Source organism: Erpetoichthys calabaricus, chromosome 6, assembly GCF_900747795.2.
Source record: "Erpetoichthys calabaricus chromosome 6, fErpCal1.3, whole genome shotgun sequence".
In the NCBI taxonomy this organism is placed as follows: Eukaryota; Metazoa; Chordata; class Cladistia; order Polypteriformes; family Polypteridae; genus Erpetoichthys; species Erpetoichthys calabaricus.
This window is the reverse complement of record NC_041399.2, coordinates 59,113,403-59,131,240: the sequence shown is the minus strand read 5'-3', so window position 1 is coordinate 59,131,240 and position 17,838 is coordinate 59,113,403. Positions and strand designations below refer to the sequence as shown.

At 37.9% G+C, this 17,838-nt stretch overlaps 1 protein-coding gene across 2 annotated transcripts in view; it reads right to left on the bottom strand.

The window, feature by feature from the left end:
• Position 1: 1 nt before the first annotated feature.
• The window catches only part of b4galt6 (UDP-Gal:betaGlcNAc beta 1,4- galactosyltransferase, polypeptide 6), a 116,371-nt gene continuing 98,534 nt past the window's right edge, over positions 2-17,838 (bottom strand). Inside the window, exons 8-10 of one of the 2 annotated variants that reach the window (XR_007935360.1) lie at positions 9,726-9,827; positions 1,531-4,148; positions 2-1,499 (exon numbers count right to left, since the gene is read on the bottom strand). Coding sequence is in view for 1 of the 2 variants with exons in the window: in XM_028803626.2 (XP_028659459.1) it covers positions 4,001-4,148; positions 9,726-9,827 (250 nt within the window). In the remaining variant the exon portion in view is untranslated. Of the gene's footprint in view, positions 4,149-9,725; positions 9,828-17,838 lie in introns of both variants that reach the window. The other variant, XM_028803626.2, reaches the window with a different exon arrangement.

Genomic DNA, 17,838 nt, shown 5'->3' with positions numbered 1-17,838 from the left:
GTTTGTTTTACTAGCATTTATTTTCATAAAAGACATTAATGATAAAAAATATACAAATATTTCAAATGAAAAATTTAAGACGACTACAGTCCACTGGGAAGTTCATCTGCAGCTGTGCTACTTCAATATTTTCAGTGCAATTAATTTTGAGTCAACTTATTTCTGCAAATTGTCCCTACTAAGGTAAGTATACATTTTAAGAAGGTCCAGCATAGCAGTATGCCTTTCAAAACTTTAAGTTTGAAAAGTGTTAACTGTCTTTGTCTGACTAATATCAAAACATAGTGTACTAAGTGTCTGTGTATCTCTAAATGATGGATGAAGCACAGATAAATGATACCCTGGCAGACAAGGTTCTTCTCAAATAATTTAGTTATCAAGTATCAGATTATTTACTGTACTTCTTTACAATGTGCACCCTTAAAAACATGGACTTTTTACCATTATTCATTAACAATAATATTAAATGGCATACTTTTGTCATCAATCTAAATGATTACATTTAAGAACAAAGCATTTTTGTTTTTTTATAATGCAGTGATTTTATTAGTCCTGTTAAAGTGTCTACACATTTGCAGGTTCAACAATCATACACCATTATGAGCACCCTGCAAGTCTACCATGGTGAGAAATGAATGAGTTTTCTCAACCTTTGCAAAAAATCCTATCAATTTCCTAAATACAACTTTTCTACCTTGTGGCACTACACACATTTGTGTACAATAAATAAATATGTGGGAGGGAGGGACATTTGCAATGCTGAATTATGATAAAAGCAAACGTAAGTGATTTTCAACAATATTAATATCTACAGTTTGAGCTCACAATGTTACTTTGTATGAAATTAACATTTGTAAGTGTAACTAACTCTTGAGTTTTTCTGCATCCTAGAATGAAACATGTAAAGGACACAGAATATCACAATGTATGCATACTTTACTGGAAAACATCAAATCAGCTGGAATTTATAATTCGGACGGGGAAAAAATGGGCACTGAAAAGGTCATTGTATACCATTAAATCTGTTTTTGCTGTTAAAAATATTGCTGCAAATGCAGTCCCCAGTAACGAACACACTATTTTTTGCTCAAAATAAAATGCAAAGTCTCTGGAAGGTAAGAAATACTAAGAAGTGTGCACTCACAATTTAACTTAAAAACAATTACATCTTTAGCGGACCAAAAAAAAAAAAAAAAAATCAAGGCACAGAAATATGAATACTGTAAAACTGTATACATTACAAAATATTTTAAAACAGTTTAAATGACAGATATATGATCATTCAGAAAATCAAAAGGAGTTGCTCCACAGAATAACTATTAGCTAAGCCAGTGGCTTGGCATTTTAGATCTAGGTGCATTTTAATATATATTTTCGTTTAAGTATTGCCTAGTATAAAAAGGAAACTGAGCGAACATAATTTAAACTACTTGTAGCATTCTATTTGCAAAGATAAACATGGGTGTAAGGATATGATTTCCAAAGATTCTTTGCTTACACTTTATTTCCCTACTTGTTTACATTCAGCACCATGTACACCCCCCAACAGTGCTCTCTGAATTAAATATTCACTGCACAATAATCAATTTTCTGTTTTAAGCCAAAATACTGATAATTATGCAGAAAACCCACTTATCTTGTCTTTATTCCACAATAAAACTTGCATATTTTTTGGATTACCCTTTAAATATAAATGGGCTATGTAGGTCAATTGGCCTCACTGTTTAGAAGGGGTGTACCCTATCAGTTTAACAACAGTTTGTTAATTTAGCATGCAGGCTGAACACCACAATTAAAGAAGGCAGATGGGATCAGAACTACTCAATTAAATACAAATTGCCTGTCTGGAAGAAAAAAAAGTTTCCTAAACTAAATGTACACACCCTGGACCACTGACTGCAGCTTTAAAAATGTCCATTGAACAAAAATAAATACACTGATCTCAGGGTTGTTTGCCTTCATTTGTAAAGATTAAAATTATGACTGAATATGAAGATACTAGCTAACAACTAGGTATGACAAATTAAATTGTGGATGCCAGGAAAAAAACACTGATGTTTATAATTTTCTTTTAATAAATAATAAACTGCATCCCAGAAAATAATGGACCTAATGTTACAGGCTCCCTCAGTATAATTATTGTCAATTTGTATCCAAGACTGATAGGCTACCAAAAACATCTAAGTATCTTTGGACCACATTACAACAGTCAAACATTTAGCTTCAGTTTGAGAAGGCAAGATCTTAAAATCAGAACTAAGCTTTAGAAATACTTGTACTGAAGAAACATTGGCATTACAATGCCCATTTCAAAATCTCTCTCTCTCTCTCTGCCATTTGTCTACACATTTATTTGGAGAGATTCTTAATAAAATTTAACTTTGGCTAAATTCATGTGTAGACAAAATATTACACCAAACTAAAAATCATGTACAATACATAGATTCAAATTAAGTCTGTATTTCTTGATTGGGTGTTGTAGAAACTAACAAGAATTGGCAATTCTGCAAATTATAAAAAGCACCAAATCAGACTATGAAAAAGTAACATTTACATTTGGAAAGTCATTAACAATAGGAAAATGTATGCCCAAATTAAGAAAAAAGATAAATAGTTAAAGAATATAACAAGTATAAAAATAAAAGCCTTTTATTTGCACATATGTGCAGTGCTCAAAACTTTAATATATTAAAGTTCTCATGGCCCAGATTTACTCCACATGCCATTCAAGGACTAAAACAGTATGTCCTCTCATTCCGGCTAAATTCCAATAATGCAGCATGTTAAAATTAGTAGCTCATTATCAAGTCATACTAAACGCTGCAATCAAACTACACTAACGTGACTTATAGAAGGATTCTGGCATTGAGCCGTTGCGGCACACATATCCCAAATTCATCAATTTTAGGAACATTTTGTGTCTGCCTTCCATGCCTTCATAAGCATATAACGCTAAATAGTTTTTTAAAACAGTGCACTTCAAATTTGATCATACAACAAAAATGTTGAATTTTACAACAAAAATGCAAAATAAAAAACATCTGAGGGAAACAAATTAATTTACAATTCAATAAATTAGCGAATGTTGTGGATAGTCACCCTAAGAAATACTCTTCTTCCCCACTGCCCCTGCAGCACCCAGACCCATTCCCAAAAATAAAATACCTAAATATTTTTAATTACCCCATTTTAAACACAAGCATTTAATAATGATATTATTAATCTAAATATTAAGAAAAGTTGTAGCTGCCAAAAAAACAAATCAAAAGATAAAACTGTAATATTCTAAACAATTTTAAAAGGCCTGTATTTACATATGCTTTCATGCAGTCAAGATTTACAATACAATACAAATTCAGAGAATGAATAATGTTTAGGTTACATAAAAATAACCGTGATAATAAAACAATAAAAATACAGCAGAGAGACCATTTACATGATTGATATATATATATATATATATATATATATATATATATATATATAAAATAACCTATACAAGATGTTTTTTCATTTCAAAAAAAAGAAAAAAAAGAAAAAGAAAAAAATACCTCAAGCATTACGAGTAAAATCATTATGCTGTACAGTCAATATTTAATATAAGAGACAGTACAATTAGACTTAGAAGTGTGGCTTATTTTGACAAGAGATACAGTGATATAAAGCCTGATTTATTTACTTAAGGCATTGCCGTAAACATATTACTTTTTTGTTTGCTTACTTCCTTGTTCTTTAAAACTAAAAAGTGATTTGAACTGTGAAGGTCAGCACTGGTGGGTGTCATGGTGTGATATATACACACAATCAAATGTTCAATTAAATGGGTTCAACATAGTACGTGTATACAAATTAAATATATACATTTCAGAATAAATAAAAATATGAATAATAAAAGAGGAACTTGGCAAAGTGGCACCATGCTTTTGTATTTAAACTACCATGAATGGCAGTCTGAGATGGATTCCAATAGCTTCTTTAAAAGGTTGCATGTTAATAAGGATCAATAGTCTGCAATAGGCGCGAGTTCTGGAGTGAGGTTCACAGTAATATTTTTATATAAACTATGTATTCTTATTTCAGGTATGTAGTTCAGGTTGTTCAAACCATCAAGGTGCTGCCGCTCTTTTGAGTACCTTAATAATTTGTACCTGCACAGAAAACAAAAATATTTTAGGCTTTTGCAGTTAATATTAAAGATTAATTCTACTTCAGACTTTTCAGATTTAAACAAAAGAAAAAAATCAAAGGCATGCATAAAACTGGCTTTGCAATTGGTAGTCTAATAGTCATGAATAAAATGTTTACATCAATAACCTGCTTAGGAACAAGCACACATATTTAAAAAAGGACTAGACTATTTAAGTGTATTAATAACACAATTCCTTATTTTAAAGCTGCCATGCTTATAGTACAAGGTAGGCTTCAAAGTATATATGATGTCATAATAAAAGTAATTAGTATTTCATAGATCTCAACCCAGCCACGGGGGATGCACAAACCAGTGTGTTTCTTCGTGCCGGTTCCAAGCCCAGATAAATGGGGAGGGTTACATCAGGAAGGGCATCCGGTGTAAAATTTTGCCAAATCAATATGTGCACAATACTACAAATTTCCATACCGGATTGGTCGAGCACCGGGTTAACAACGACTGCCACCAGTACTGTTAGGCAACAGGGTGCTTGCAGAAATAGGGCTACTGTTGGCCGAAGAAGGAGAAGAAGAGGGGGGAGACGTGTCCAGAGGCAGGAGGAGAGGAGGCAAGTAAAGAGAGTAGAACTGAGGGTAGGAACTTTGAATGTTGGCAGTATGACTGGTAAGGGGAGAGAGTTAGCAGATATGATGGAGAGAAGGAAGGTTGGTATATTGTGTGTGCAAGAGACTAAATGGAAGGGGAGTAAGGTCAGGTGGGTCGGAGGTGGATTCAAATTGTTCTATCATGGTGTGGATGGGAGGAGAAATGGGGTAGAAGTTATTCTGAAGGAACAGTATGTCAAGAGTGTTTTGGAGGTGAAAAGAGTGTCAGGCAGAGTAATGATTATGAAGCTGGAAATTGGAGGGGTGATGATGAATGTTGTTAGTGCATATGCACCGCAAGTTGGGTGTGCAATGGGTGAGAAAGAAGATTTTTGGAGTGAGTTGGATGAAGTGATGAACAGTGTACCCAAGGGATGGAAAGTGGTGATTGGAGCAGATTTCAATGGGCATGTTGGTGAAGGGAACAGTGGAGATGAGGAGGTGATGGGTAGGTATGGTGTCAAGTAGAGGAATGAAGAAGGTCAGAGGATAGTGGATTTTGCCAAAAGGATGGACATGGCTGTGGTGAATACATTTTTTAAGAAGAGGGAGGAACATAGGGTTACGTACAAGAGTGGAGGAAGATGCACACAGGTAGATTACATCCTATGCAGAAGAGTTGATCTGAAGGAGATTGAAGACTGCAAAGTAGTGTCAGGGGAAAGTGTAGTTAAGCAGCATAGGATGGTGGTCTGTAAGATGACGTTGGAGATCAAGAAGAGGAAGAGAGTGAGGGCAGAGCCAAGGATCAAATGGTGGAAGTTGAAAAAGGAAGACTGCAAGGTTGAGTTTAGGGAGGAGGTGAGACAGGCACTGGGTGGCAGTGAAGAGTTACCAGACAGCTAGGAAACTACAGCAGATGTAGTATGGGTGACAGCAAGAAGGGTGCTTGGCGTGACACCTGGAAAGAGGAAGGAGGAAAAGGAAACCAGGTGGTGGAATGAGGAAATACAAGGGAGTATACAAAGGAAGAGGATGGCAAAGAAGAAGTGGGATAGTCAGAGAGATGCAGAAAGTAGACAAAAGTACAAGGAGATAAGGCGCAAGGTGAAGAGAGAGATGCCGAAGGCTAAAGAAAAGGCGTATGATGAGTTGTATGAGAAGTTGGACACTAAGGAGGGAGAAAAGGACCTGTACCGATTGGCTAGACAGAGGGACAGGGCTGGGAAAGATGTGCAGCAGGTTAGGGTAATAAATGATAAAGATGGAAACATACAAGCGAGGAGAGTGTGTTGAGCAGATAGAAAGAGTACTTTGAGAGGCTGATGAATGAAGAGAACGAGAGAGAGAAGAGGATGGATGATGTGGAGAAAGTGCAACAGATTAGCAAGGAGGAAGTAAGGACAGCTATGAAGAGGATGAAAAATGGAAAGGCTGTTGGCCCAGATGACATACCTATGGAAGCATGGAGATGTTTAAGAGAGATGGCAGTGGAGTTTTTAACCAATTATTTAATGGAATCTTGGAAAGTGAAAGGATGCCTGAGGAGTGGAGAAGAAGTGTACTGGTGCCGATATTTAAGAATAAGGGGGATGTGCAGGACTGCAGTAACTACAGGGGAATAAAATTGATGAGCCACAGCATGACGTTATGGGAAAGAGTATTGGAAGCTAGGTTAAGAAGTGAGGTGATGATTAGTGAGCAGCAGTATGGTTTCATGCCAAGAAAGAGCACCACAGATGCAATGTTTGCTCTGAGGATGCTGATGGAGAAGGCCAGAAGGAGTTGCATTGCGTCTTTGTGGACCTGGAGAAAGCATATGACAGGGTGCCTTGAGAGGAGCTGTGGTATTGTATGAGGAAGTCGGGAGTGGCAGAGAAGTACGTAAGAGTTGTACAGGATATGTACGAGGGAAGTGTGACAGTGGTGAGGTCTGCGGTAGGAGTGACAGATGCATTCAAGTTGGAGATGGGATTACATCAGGGATCAGCTCTGAGCCCTTTCTTATTTGCAATGGTGATGGACAGGTTGACAGACAGATTAGACAAGAGTCCCCGTGGACTATGATGTTTGCTGATGTCATTGTGATCTGTAGCGATAGTAGGGAGCAGGTTGAGGAGACCCTGGAGAGGTGGAGATATGCTCTAGAGAGGAGAGGAATCAAGGTGAGTAGGAATAAGACAGAATACATGTGTGTAAATGAGATGGAGGTCAGTGGAATGGTGAAGATGCAGGGAGCAGAGTTGGCGAAGGTGGATGAGTTTAAACACTTGAGATCAACAGTACAGAGTAATGGGGATTGTGGAAGAGAGGTGAAAAAGAGAGTGCAGGCAGGGTGGAATGGGCGGAGAAGAGTGTCAGGAGTAATTTGTGACAGACAGGTATCAGCAAGAGTGAAAGGAAGGTCTACAGGATGGTAGTGAGACCAGCTATGTTATATAGGTTGGAGACGGTGGCACTGACCAGAAAACAGGAGACAAAGCTGGAGGTAGCAGAGGTAAACATGCTAAGATTTGCACTGGGTGTGATGAGGATGGATAGGATTAGAAATGAGTACATTAGAGGGTCAGCTCAAGTTGGACAGTTGGGAGACAAAGTCAGAGAGGCGAGATTGCGTTGGTTTGGACATGTGCAGAGGAGAGATGCTAGGTATATTGGGAGAAGGATACGAAGGATAGAGCTGCCAGGGAAGAGGAAAAGAGGAAGGCCTAAGCAAAGGTTTATGGATGTGGTGAGAGAGGACATGCAGGCGATGGGTGTAACAGAGCAAGATGCAGAGGACAGAAAGATATGGAAGAAGATGATCCACTGTGGCAACCCCTAGCGGGAGCAGCCGAAAGAAGAAGTATTTCATAGATCTCACTCTCAAACTGGGAGAAAGAATAATACTAAAGATATTTTATGCTTTTAGGGGATGTACAGAGTGTAGTACCAGTGTATATCTTTAAATATTAAGTAATTAACTCTTTCAAGGAGGATAACCACTTATCGAAATTCAGGAGTAGAGGACAGTAATCAGCTATAAACTGGGACAAAACTCGCAATTACATTTTAATTCACCCATCTTTGCTAGAGGGTAAGTTAGCATTGTGGATTTGCACCTCGATTTCCCTGTATGTGCATGAGTAGCGAAGAGAAAAGAACCAATATGGCATTGACATCTAGCGTGACACCAAAGTGAATACGCAAAGCAAAATACTCTGTGGGCAACATTTTGCATATTTTATCGCTGAATTGGACTGTTGGACTCCAATTTTGATGCACATGACCTGGAGATAGAGATCAAAAACTAAAGTGAGGTGCCAGCATCAGCTGATTGGTCCCTAGCTGATCGTGATGCACCTATAACAATGTTCATCGCTTACGATGACAAGAGGTACAAACCAGATTGCATCGCACTGTGACTGCCATGTGGCGCGAAAAGAGCCAGCCTGCTGCACATTCCTGCTGGCCATCAAGCTGCCCCCGCACAGCCAATGCTGCCAGAGATTCTGAACATGTGTTAATAACACCTACAGCATGCAGCAACAGATGTTTAATGTGTTGAACCATTGCTTTGTGTGCTTTTCGGAAAACATTTCTTTTGGAAAAAATATTCAGCCGTCAGAATTAAGTAACATGTATCAAATAGGGGTTGCAACATATGACTTTTGAACACAGCACACTGAAGGAGGGAACTGAACATATATATATTAAATTGTTATCCATTTCAGCTTCTGTCATTAACCCCAAGTGTGACTCAAATTCGGAATTCTACGCAATTACAGTTAACCACAAGTCAGATTTGGGATGATGTATATTCCACTTCACATTTTTAAGCCTGGATAAAGCTCAGGACAGTAGACAGCTGCCATCTACTTCACAAAACAACATTATGCTGCAAAAATCAAAAATTTCTTTTTGTTTTGAAACTCTACCGTAACTCATTAATTAATACTCATGAGTCGGTCGGGGCCTCCAACTAAAAACACAATGGCAAACAAAAAGCTGTAAAGATACTTTTAAAATGAACTGAACTATATCTCGAATAAAGCAATAGTAATGACAATGTGAATTAGTCATCAGACATTGACACGGAAAAGAGAAAGTGATGCCTAATATGGCATTGTACGACCAAACCACTGTGATAAGCCTGATGAATTGGGTCATGTGAAGCTTTACCGTAGCGCGAATAGGTATGTGACAAAAAGAAAAATGATTGCAATCAAGTAGAAAGACAAGAAAGACATTAGCCCCCTAAGTACTGTTCACAAAGTAGCAACTATGAAGGTTCGTTTCAGGGGAAATGTAGATGTCAGTAACACTTGCGCTGTGGTAGCCTGCAATAATACAAGGGGTATGATGATTGTTCCGTTCGGGCACTGACATTCTACCCTCTCATGTGCAAGCTACAGAAAAAAAAAATGCCCAAAGAGATACGGTTCCACTGTCCCAATTGCAACATTTGGTGGCGTGTTGGTGACTGTCTCAAATTAGATCACACAAAGGCCATGCAGCAGTGGACACTAGGCATATGTTTTCTACTGTATTTATGTTGACATTTTGGTAATTCATCTAGGGGGAAAACAACAGATATAAAGGCAGATCTATTTCATTAAACAAGTTATGCATTTTTTATGCTGCTACCCTATTATACTCTTGGTACATTTAAACTTGTATATGATGTCTTTTCTGATGTTTAAACAGGTTTTTAAAAGCTGTAACAGTAACTAAATGAGACAATAATGTATTACATTTTAACTTTTGTTTTTAGACCATGACCCTCATTATCTCAATTTAGCTGAAAATGCATACCTAAATTTCTATCTAGCTACTTCTATTGCGCTACAACCAACAAAACAATAACAATAATAAAAAAATCAAAACAGTGAATGTCTGTAAGACAACTACAATTTTACTGTGAATAACATCCAACATTTTTATTTTTATATTTCTGAAACTTAACATCAAGATTTTCATGTATTTATTAATTATAAAATTAAAACACCAACCTGCCCAAAAACTGAACTTCTCCTCTGTGATGATGAGGAATTGATTTGTATTTTCCCAGGTCCCCATCAGGCCTCGTCACATTGAATCCTGCAAACTTGACTCTAAAATATATAGAGAACGAAAATGTAAAACATTGAAATGCTTTTGGCAATCTTTGTCACTAATTGCACTTTTTTACATATTGTAAGGCAATCATTAATAAAATTATACTTGAACAGCATTACAATGGATGTCTGGCAAGATGCAGATACTAGCACTGTGTACAAATCAACCAAGAGAAACTGCCTTATTGGGGGCACCAGAATATTTAGTTCAAAGCTGGGATCTACATCATGTGTGATATTAATGCAAAGATAAGGGAATTTTTCTCTTTTCTTTTAAAAATCAATTTTCCCAATTAAAATGAAAAAGCATATAATTTTGTTTATGTATATTATTTAATAGTTTTCTAAAAATAAATCTGCTTAACAAGTATCACATTGTTTTTAGTTAACTTCTTGAAAACTACTGCAAATGAGTTCACGTAAATTAATGCACTAGATTTAAAGCTGCAGCTTTCATAAAATGTAAAACAATCCTGGGTCAAAACTATCATTCTGTGAAGTGATAAATAATTCAGACGCTACAGTACCCTGCCTTAATGTTTGCAACAAAGACATTTTTCCTTGATTTACCCCTCTGCTGCACAGTCTAAAATTACAAAACTAACAATTCAGACGTGATTATAGTACACATTGCAGACATTCATTTAAGGGCATTTGCGTACATTTTGATCAGGGCTTGCAGAAATGACATGTTTTCTACATTATCCCCCTATTTCAGGGTGAAATGTTTATAACAATTGGCATCACAGGTGTTTGTAATTACTCAGGTGTATTTCCTTAATTAACTAGTGTAGGCCTAAGATACCTAGGCTTTTGAGGTCTATAGTTGCCATTGTTCAACATGTGGTCAGAAGCTGTGCCAATCAAAGGCTAAACAACCATTATGAGGCTGAAAGAACAGGAAAAAACCATAGGATTACCTAAATCAACGATCTGGAATATCATTAAGGAGAAAGAACGATGTGGTGAGCTCTGAAATCGCAAACAGACTAGTGGGCCAAGGAAGACCTCCACTGCTGATGACAGAAGAATCCTCACTATGGTTAAGAAAAAGCTAAACACCTGCCCAACAGATCAGTAGTCTTCAGGAGGCAAATGTGTATGTGTATTACTATCCGCAGAAGACTTCATAATCAGAAATACAATACAAAGCCACACTGCAAGATGCAAACCACAAGTTAGCCACAAAAACATTATGGCCAGATTATAGTTTGTGAAAAAAGAACTTGAAAGAGTCTACAGAATAATGGAAGAGAACTTGTGGTCAGATGGGACAAAGATGAACCTGTATCAGAGTGATGACAAGAGCAAAGTGTGAAGATGAAAAGGAACTGCTCAAGATCCAAACCATACCTCATCTGTTAAACATAATGGTTGTAGTGGTGTTATGGCTGCCACAGGTACTGGCAGACTAATCATTATTGATGATATAAGTACTGATGGCAGTTGCACAATGAATTCTGAGGTGTATAGAAACATCTTTTCTTCATCCTACAGCAAGATTATAATCTAATCCCTAACATACTGCCAAACCAACACTAAGTTTTTCAAAGCAAAAAAAAAAAAAATTCTCGAATGGTTTTAAATCCAATCGAGCTTGCCTTCCATATGCTAAAGAGAAAAGCCTCTGAAACAAGTAGGAGCTGAAGATGGCTGCATTACAGACTTGGGATAGAGTCACCTGAGAAGACTTCAAGCAGTCCTGGCATGCAATGGAAATGTACTGCAACAAATTACTAAGTACTAACTATGACTGATTTTAATATACCTGCTATTGCTATGTTCCAAATAACATGCTGCCTTCATATGGAGGGACCAAAGTGTTGTAATTTCTACATGGTATAATCAAAATGTATGCAAATGTCCTTAAATGAAAAAGTCTGCAATGCGCATTTTAATTATTGTTTGATTTGTAATTTTAAACTGTAGAGCAGAGGGGTAAAACAAGGGAAAATGTGTCATTGTCCCAAACATTTTGGACGGCACTGTATGTTATTAAAAAATACACTTAATTAAATGTGTCCAAATGTATGAGATTACCAAATACCATTTTACTTTTCCCCCAAAAATACCACAATTTCTAAATGTACATTTTAATTTTTTTTCCCCCCCAACAGTCATTACTTACATTTAATTTTCACCTGTACATTTCTTTAACAAATAATCATTAAGTACTACAGCATACTAGAATCTACACCATTCCAAATACTAATCCTTAATGTAGTTATTACACTAAGTACATTACATTTAAAGTGGAAAATACTGCCTTTTTGCTGTTAAGATTTAAAAAAAAGGAAAAAAGGAAATACAAGTACAATTTTCAGAAAGCTAATCGTACATCTTCACTGATATACAATAATAAATAAATAAATAAATAAATAAAAGTATATAAACAGTTTACAAATACACTTAGCGGCTACTAATGCTATCCAGAAATAAGAATCAAATATGCAATTAACCAGGTTTTTAATGAGGAAAAACTATTTTGTTTTATAGGACATCATTATATTAAGTGGTGTAACACATTTTTTAAAATTTCAGGCCTCAACCTCTGTGTATGAAGAAAAAAAATAAAAAGTTTTCCAACGTGTCTGCAATATTCAGCCTTGACCACTCCCCTCCACACTGCTCTCCCAATCATTACTCCTACTATGCACATCCTCTCTCTGTACCACCCCATGACACTCTCAGTGCTAATTCCCCCTTCAGTACAGTCCGCTATAATGGCAAGGGAAATTGTTTATTCAAAGATGTCTAATTTTAGATCATAATAGAAAAAGAGCGGCAACAGCTGATAAAGAATGTTGAAGAAAATAAATAAAAAAAGAGCTGCATATAATAAAAATCAAGAACAAAGAGAATCTTCCAATAAATGAAAAAGAGAAAAATTTACCAAACAATACGTGAACAGAAACACAAAAAGGCATGTTTATAGAATGTAAGTTAGAGGATAAAGTAATTCATAATATTGTTTTTGACAAGGCATTAATATAACTATTTTTTATTTACTTTTTATTATGTTTTATTATATTTTTCTTTTACTTTTTACTACATTTTATTATTTAAATGCTATATAAAATAGAAAGCTATAGTGAAATACTCAACTGAGTTTCTATCTATAATGACTAAACACTAAACCGTCTTCCTCCTGCATCCCACATACTCTTCTATATATAATTTCTTTAAAAACCAATCACTTTCTCTAATGGAGGAGTGCCCTGAAAACCCTGAGCGGCTAAGCGAGATAGCAGGCGCCCAGAACATACCCCATGGGGTTGGCGAGCAAAGCGAGCATGGGGCAGGGCCCCCTTGTATAAATAAATAATAAAGGAGCTCTTTCCACCTCTACAGTGATAATGTCTAATATGAAACTGGACCTTTCACCTTAGTATGTTTCATGATACCTTAATACAAGGCATAGTTTAGTGCTTTATTTATTAAGTTTGTTTAAATTTCGTGGAAAAAAACTAGTGAAATTTATATAAATTATAAATACTATTCAATGTTTGACATGGACAATCATCCAACAATCCAACTCATGCTTTTTAAATTAAATAAATAAATAAATAAATACATATCTATCTATTATATTAAAAAATTTTGGGTCGAGACGTGATCATCTCGGAGAGACACTTTGAAGTCCCACAAGACTACTTGCATGTCACGCCCTACTTACAAACAATTTCTCAGAGACACTTTAACGTCCCACGAGACAAGGAAGTGAGACAAAAGACAGCTGCTGTACAGGCTTTTAAAAGATCGACGTGCGATCAACACCTTCCCCCTTCACAACGCAAGCAACAGAGACACAAAGTGGCAAAAGGACAGCTGCAGTACAGGCTTTTAAATGATTGTTGTGCAGCATGAAATGCAGATCACGCAGCATGTCACAAGCAGCAGCAGCTGCTGTACAGGCTTTTAAATGATCGACATGCAGCGCAACATGCAGATCACACAGCATGGCACAAGTAGCAGCTGGCTTAAAGGACAGCTGCTGTAAAGGTTTCTAAATGATTGTCGCGCAGCACGTCACAAGAAGCAGCAGCTGCTGTACACGCTTTTAAATGAACGGTGCTCAGTGCGACATGCAGATCACGCAGGCATGGAACAAATAGCAGCAGCTGCTGTACAGGCTTTTAAATAAACGGTGCATGGCGCGACATGCAGATCGCGCTGCACGGAACAAGCAGCAGCTGGCTTAAAGGACATTCATTACAGCTTTATTACTGGCAAATATCAAGAAATAAAAAATGAATGAAAATGAATGAAATGAAAATAATCTCTTAAATTGTATATCTTGTAAACCAAACCCGGGGGTGGGCAAGCAAAGCGAGCAGGGGGCAGAGCCCCCGGATTTGGTTTACCAGATATACAAATTAAAGAGATTGTTAGTTTCCAGGGAATTGTTACATATGCATTATTTTCACTTTTACTTTAAAACTTTTGTAAAAACAATACTTGTTCTTTATTTCTGGCCCCGGGCGTGGTTACATCTCTTTCTCGCAGGACATATAACGCTGCTCACGTTGTAAAGGGGGTGCAGCTGAACGCACGCTAAGGAAAAGTGGTCGGATCATCTGCTGGCTTTCTGTGTGTTATGCTTGTCGCTTGTCGTTGTTTTAAGAGCTGGGAGCACATGAAGCGTGTCTGCCAACAGCAATCCAACAACTGCTAGGTTAGATGTCCGTGGACTTGTTTTAAATGATGTCTCACTGCCTTGTCTCACGTGACATTGTAAAAAATAATACTTGTCCTTTATTTCCTGCCCTGGGCATGGTTAAATCTCTTTCTTGCAGGATGTATTATGCTGCTTGCATTGTCAAGGTGGGGGGTGGCTGAACGCATGCTAAGGAGATGCCGTCGGCTCATCTGCTGTCTTTCTGCTGCTGTCGCGGTGCCTGTCGATCATTTTAAAGCCTGTACAGCAGCTGTCCTTTTGCCACTTCGCATCTCTGCCGCTCGCGTTGTGAAGTGGGGAGGGGAGGGGGGTTAGGGTGGCTGAACGGACGCAAGGAGAAGAGGTCGGTTCATCTGCTGGGTTTCTGCTGCTGGCGAGCTGCGTGTTTTGCTTGTCACTTGTCATTGTTTTAAGAGCTGGGAGCAAGTTAAAGTGTCTCTCGCAGGACTTCAGATTGACTTCCGAGAAGATCACATCTTGTCTCCCTAGTCTCCCTCCCAAAGATTTTTTATATATATATATATATATATATATATACATACACACATACATAAACTACTGTATGTTATGTATATGTTACAGAATAGTAATTCTAAAAGAAGCACTGATACAACCCTAACAAATTCTAGGATCATGAAGAGGTAAACAGGAACACACAGCATAAAATTTGTTACCTAAAAAGTTGTAAAATGCATATATCAAGAAGCTACAGAGGAAGTACTTTTAGGACTTAACTGCAAAGATGTGACAAAGTGATCTGGGTGTGCCTTCTGAGATGGAGTACTCCTTTATGTAGGCAAAGGGGACCAAAATGCATCCCATAAGAGGATCATGAGCACTTACGCATGCTTTGTCTCACCAGATTATACAGAGAGTTATGGAAGCAAAACTCCCAAGGATCAACACAACCTTAAGATTTAGTTAAACACATTTTTAAAGTACATACCCAATATATACAGTGTGTGGAGGATATAGCAGAATATGGAATTCTGAATCAGTTAAAAAAAATCAAAATTAACAGAACAGATTTGTTGCCCCAATATTAGATGCAGAGAATGAAGAGTAATGTCACATATCCTTCAAGTCTAGTAAGGGTGGGGGGTGGTGTCCTTTGCATCTACATACATAATGACTGGTCAAAAAACAGTATAATCATAGAAAGCCATTGTTCCAGTTAAATGCCGATCATTCTTTCTTCTGAGACAGCCAGCAGTAGTGATTACCACTGCTGACTAAATACCACCTGATGCTAAAGTTAGTATAGCTCTCGATCCCTTGCTAAATGCCATAAACACCAGCAGGCTTACCCTGATGATTTTCACATCACAGCGGGAGTTGTTTTTTTTTTTTTTAAATCAGGCCAACCTTAAGTCAGTACTTCCTAATTTTTAAAAATTTTTTCAACATGTGAAGTGTCCGACAAGGGGTGAAAATACACTTGATCATATTTACTCCAAAATTAAACATGCATATAGAACCACACCCCTCCCCTAGACCACATCTCTACTTGCTACTCATTTCTGCTAACAGGCCTCTTAGGGGGAAAAACAAAGCCATACATAAATACTATTAAAACATGGCCTGAGGATTCACACTCTCGACTATAGGACTGCCTTGCACACACTGTTTAGGACATATTTGAACATCAAAACTTAGCTTAATACAGCTTAATACAGAGTCCGTTCTGTCCTATATCAAGTACTGTGCCGACAATATCACTGTAGAGAAACGTATCCTTGTCTTCCCCAACCAGAAACCCATGATGACCAGAAAGGTAGCACTATCCAGGGACTGTGACTCAGCCTTCAGATCAGGCGACAGTGCTCTACATAGTGCTAGTACAGCCAAGATGAAAAGAGGATTAATAGAAGCTAATGTGATCTGTGAGAGAAGGATACAAGTCCACCTTGCAGAAAAAGACCTTCAGCATGTGAGGCAGGGAATACAGGTCATCAACTACAGGGACTACAATACAGCATCTGTGGACTTGGGAGCCTCACTGACAGAGGAGCTGAACTACTTGTTTCACCCAATCTCATTATCCCTGTCCCCTCCTTGGGCTATAGCGTCCAGACATTTACTTTACAGGAGCATCAAGTGAGGGGGTGCTAAAGTCGGTGAACACGAAGAAGGCTGCTGGTCCCAATGAGATACCTGGAAAGGTGCTAAAAGCATGCGCTGACCAGTTCTCACACGTTTTAACCAGCATCTTCAATAACTTCCTGAGACAATCCTCCATTCCACCCTGTCTGAAGTTAGCTACCATAATTCTTGTACCCAAGAAATCGGCAACTGACACTCTAAGTGACTATTACCCAATAGCACTTGCATCTCATGTCATTAAGTGCTTCGAGAGGTTGGTTTCACAATATGTCAAAGCCTGTCTCCCTCCCACTTTTGATACACACCAGTTTGCCTTCAGAGGAAACCGGTCCACTGAGGATGCTCTCAACACTGCACTGAGTTATTGGGAGAGCGATGTGAGGATGCTTTTTATTGACTATAGCTCAGCTTTTAATACTATTAAAAATTTTAGTATTCTTGATATTGTAGTTAGTCAGTAAACTGTCTAACCGTTGTCTTATCCTGGTCCCCTCCCCCCTTCTGCACCTAGATAAAGGACTTTCTTATCTATCACCCGAGAGAATGAGACTCTGCCCACACTTTTCCTCAACTCTCTCACTGCACTGGTCCTCCACAAGTCCATTGCTGTTTGCCTTCTACACCCATGACTGCAGTACACCCCAGGCTAATAACATCATTATCAAATTTGTTTGCCACTGACACTACAGTGGTTGGACTCATCATGGAGAGGAGATCTTGAAATTGTCAGCTTGGAGCTCAGCAAATAACCTGACCTTGAACACCATGAAAACAAAGGAAATCATCTTTGGCTTCAGGAAAAGCAGTGTAGATCTGGCCCCCATCAATGTCAATGGGAGTTGTATGGAGAGGAGCCCAGCCTTCAAATTCTTGGATATCTTCATCTCTGTTGACCTTTCTTACATATAGAATCACAAACACCAAAGCGGTCATTAAAAAGGCAAAGCAGCGACTTCACTTCCCGAGACTTAGAAAGAATAATATGGATCAAAAGCTGCTGGTGAACTTTTACCACTCCTCCACAGAGTGCATGGTGATACACTGACCTCAGCATGTCATCAATACAGCTCAGAAGATTGTTGGCTGCTCTCTGCTCTCCCTAAAATAGTTGTATACTTCTCACTGCCTTGGCAGGGCAAAAAAAAAAAAATCTTGAAGAACCCCTCACACCCTGGCTTTCACCTATTTGACCACCTATTGACCTCTGGTAGGCACTACAGGTCCGTC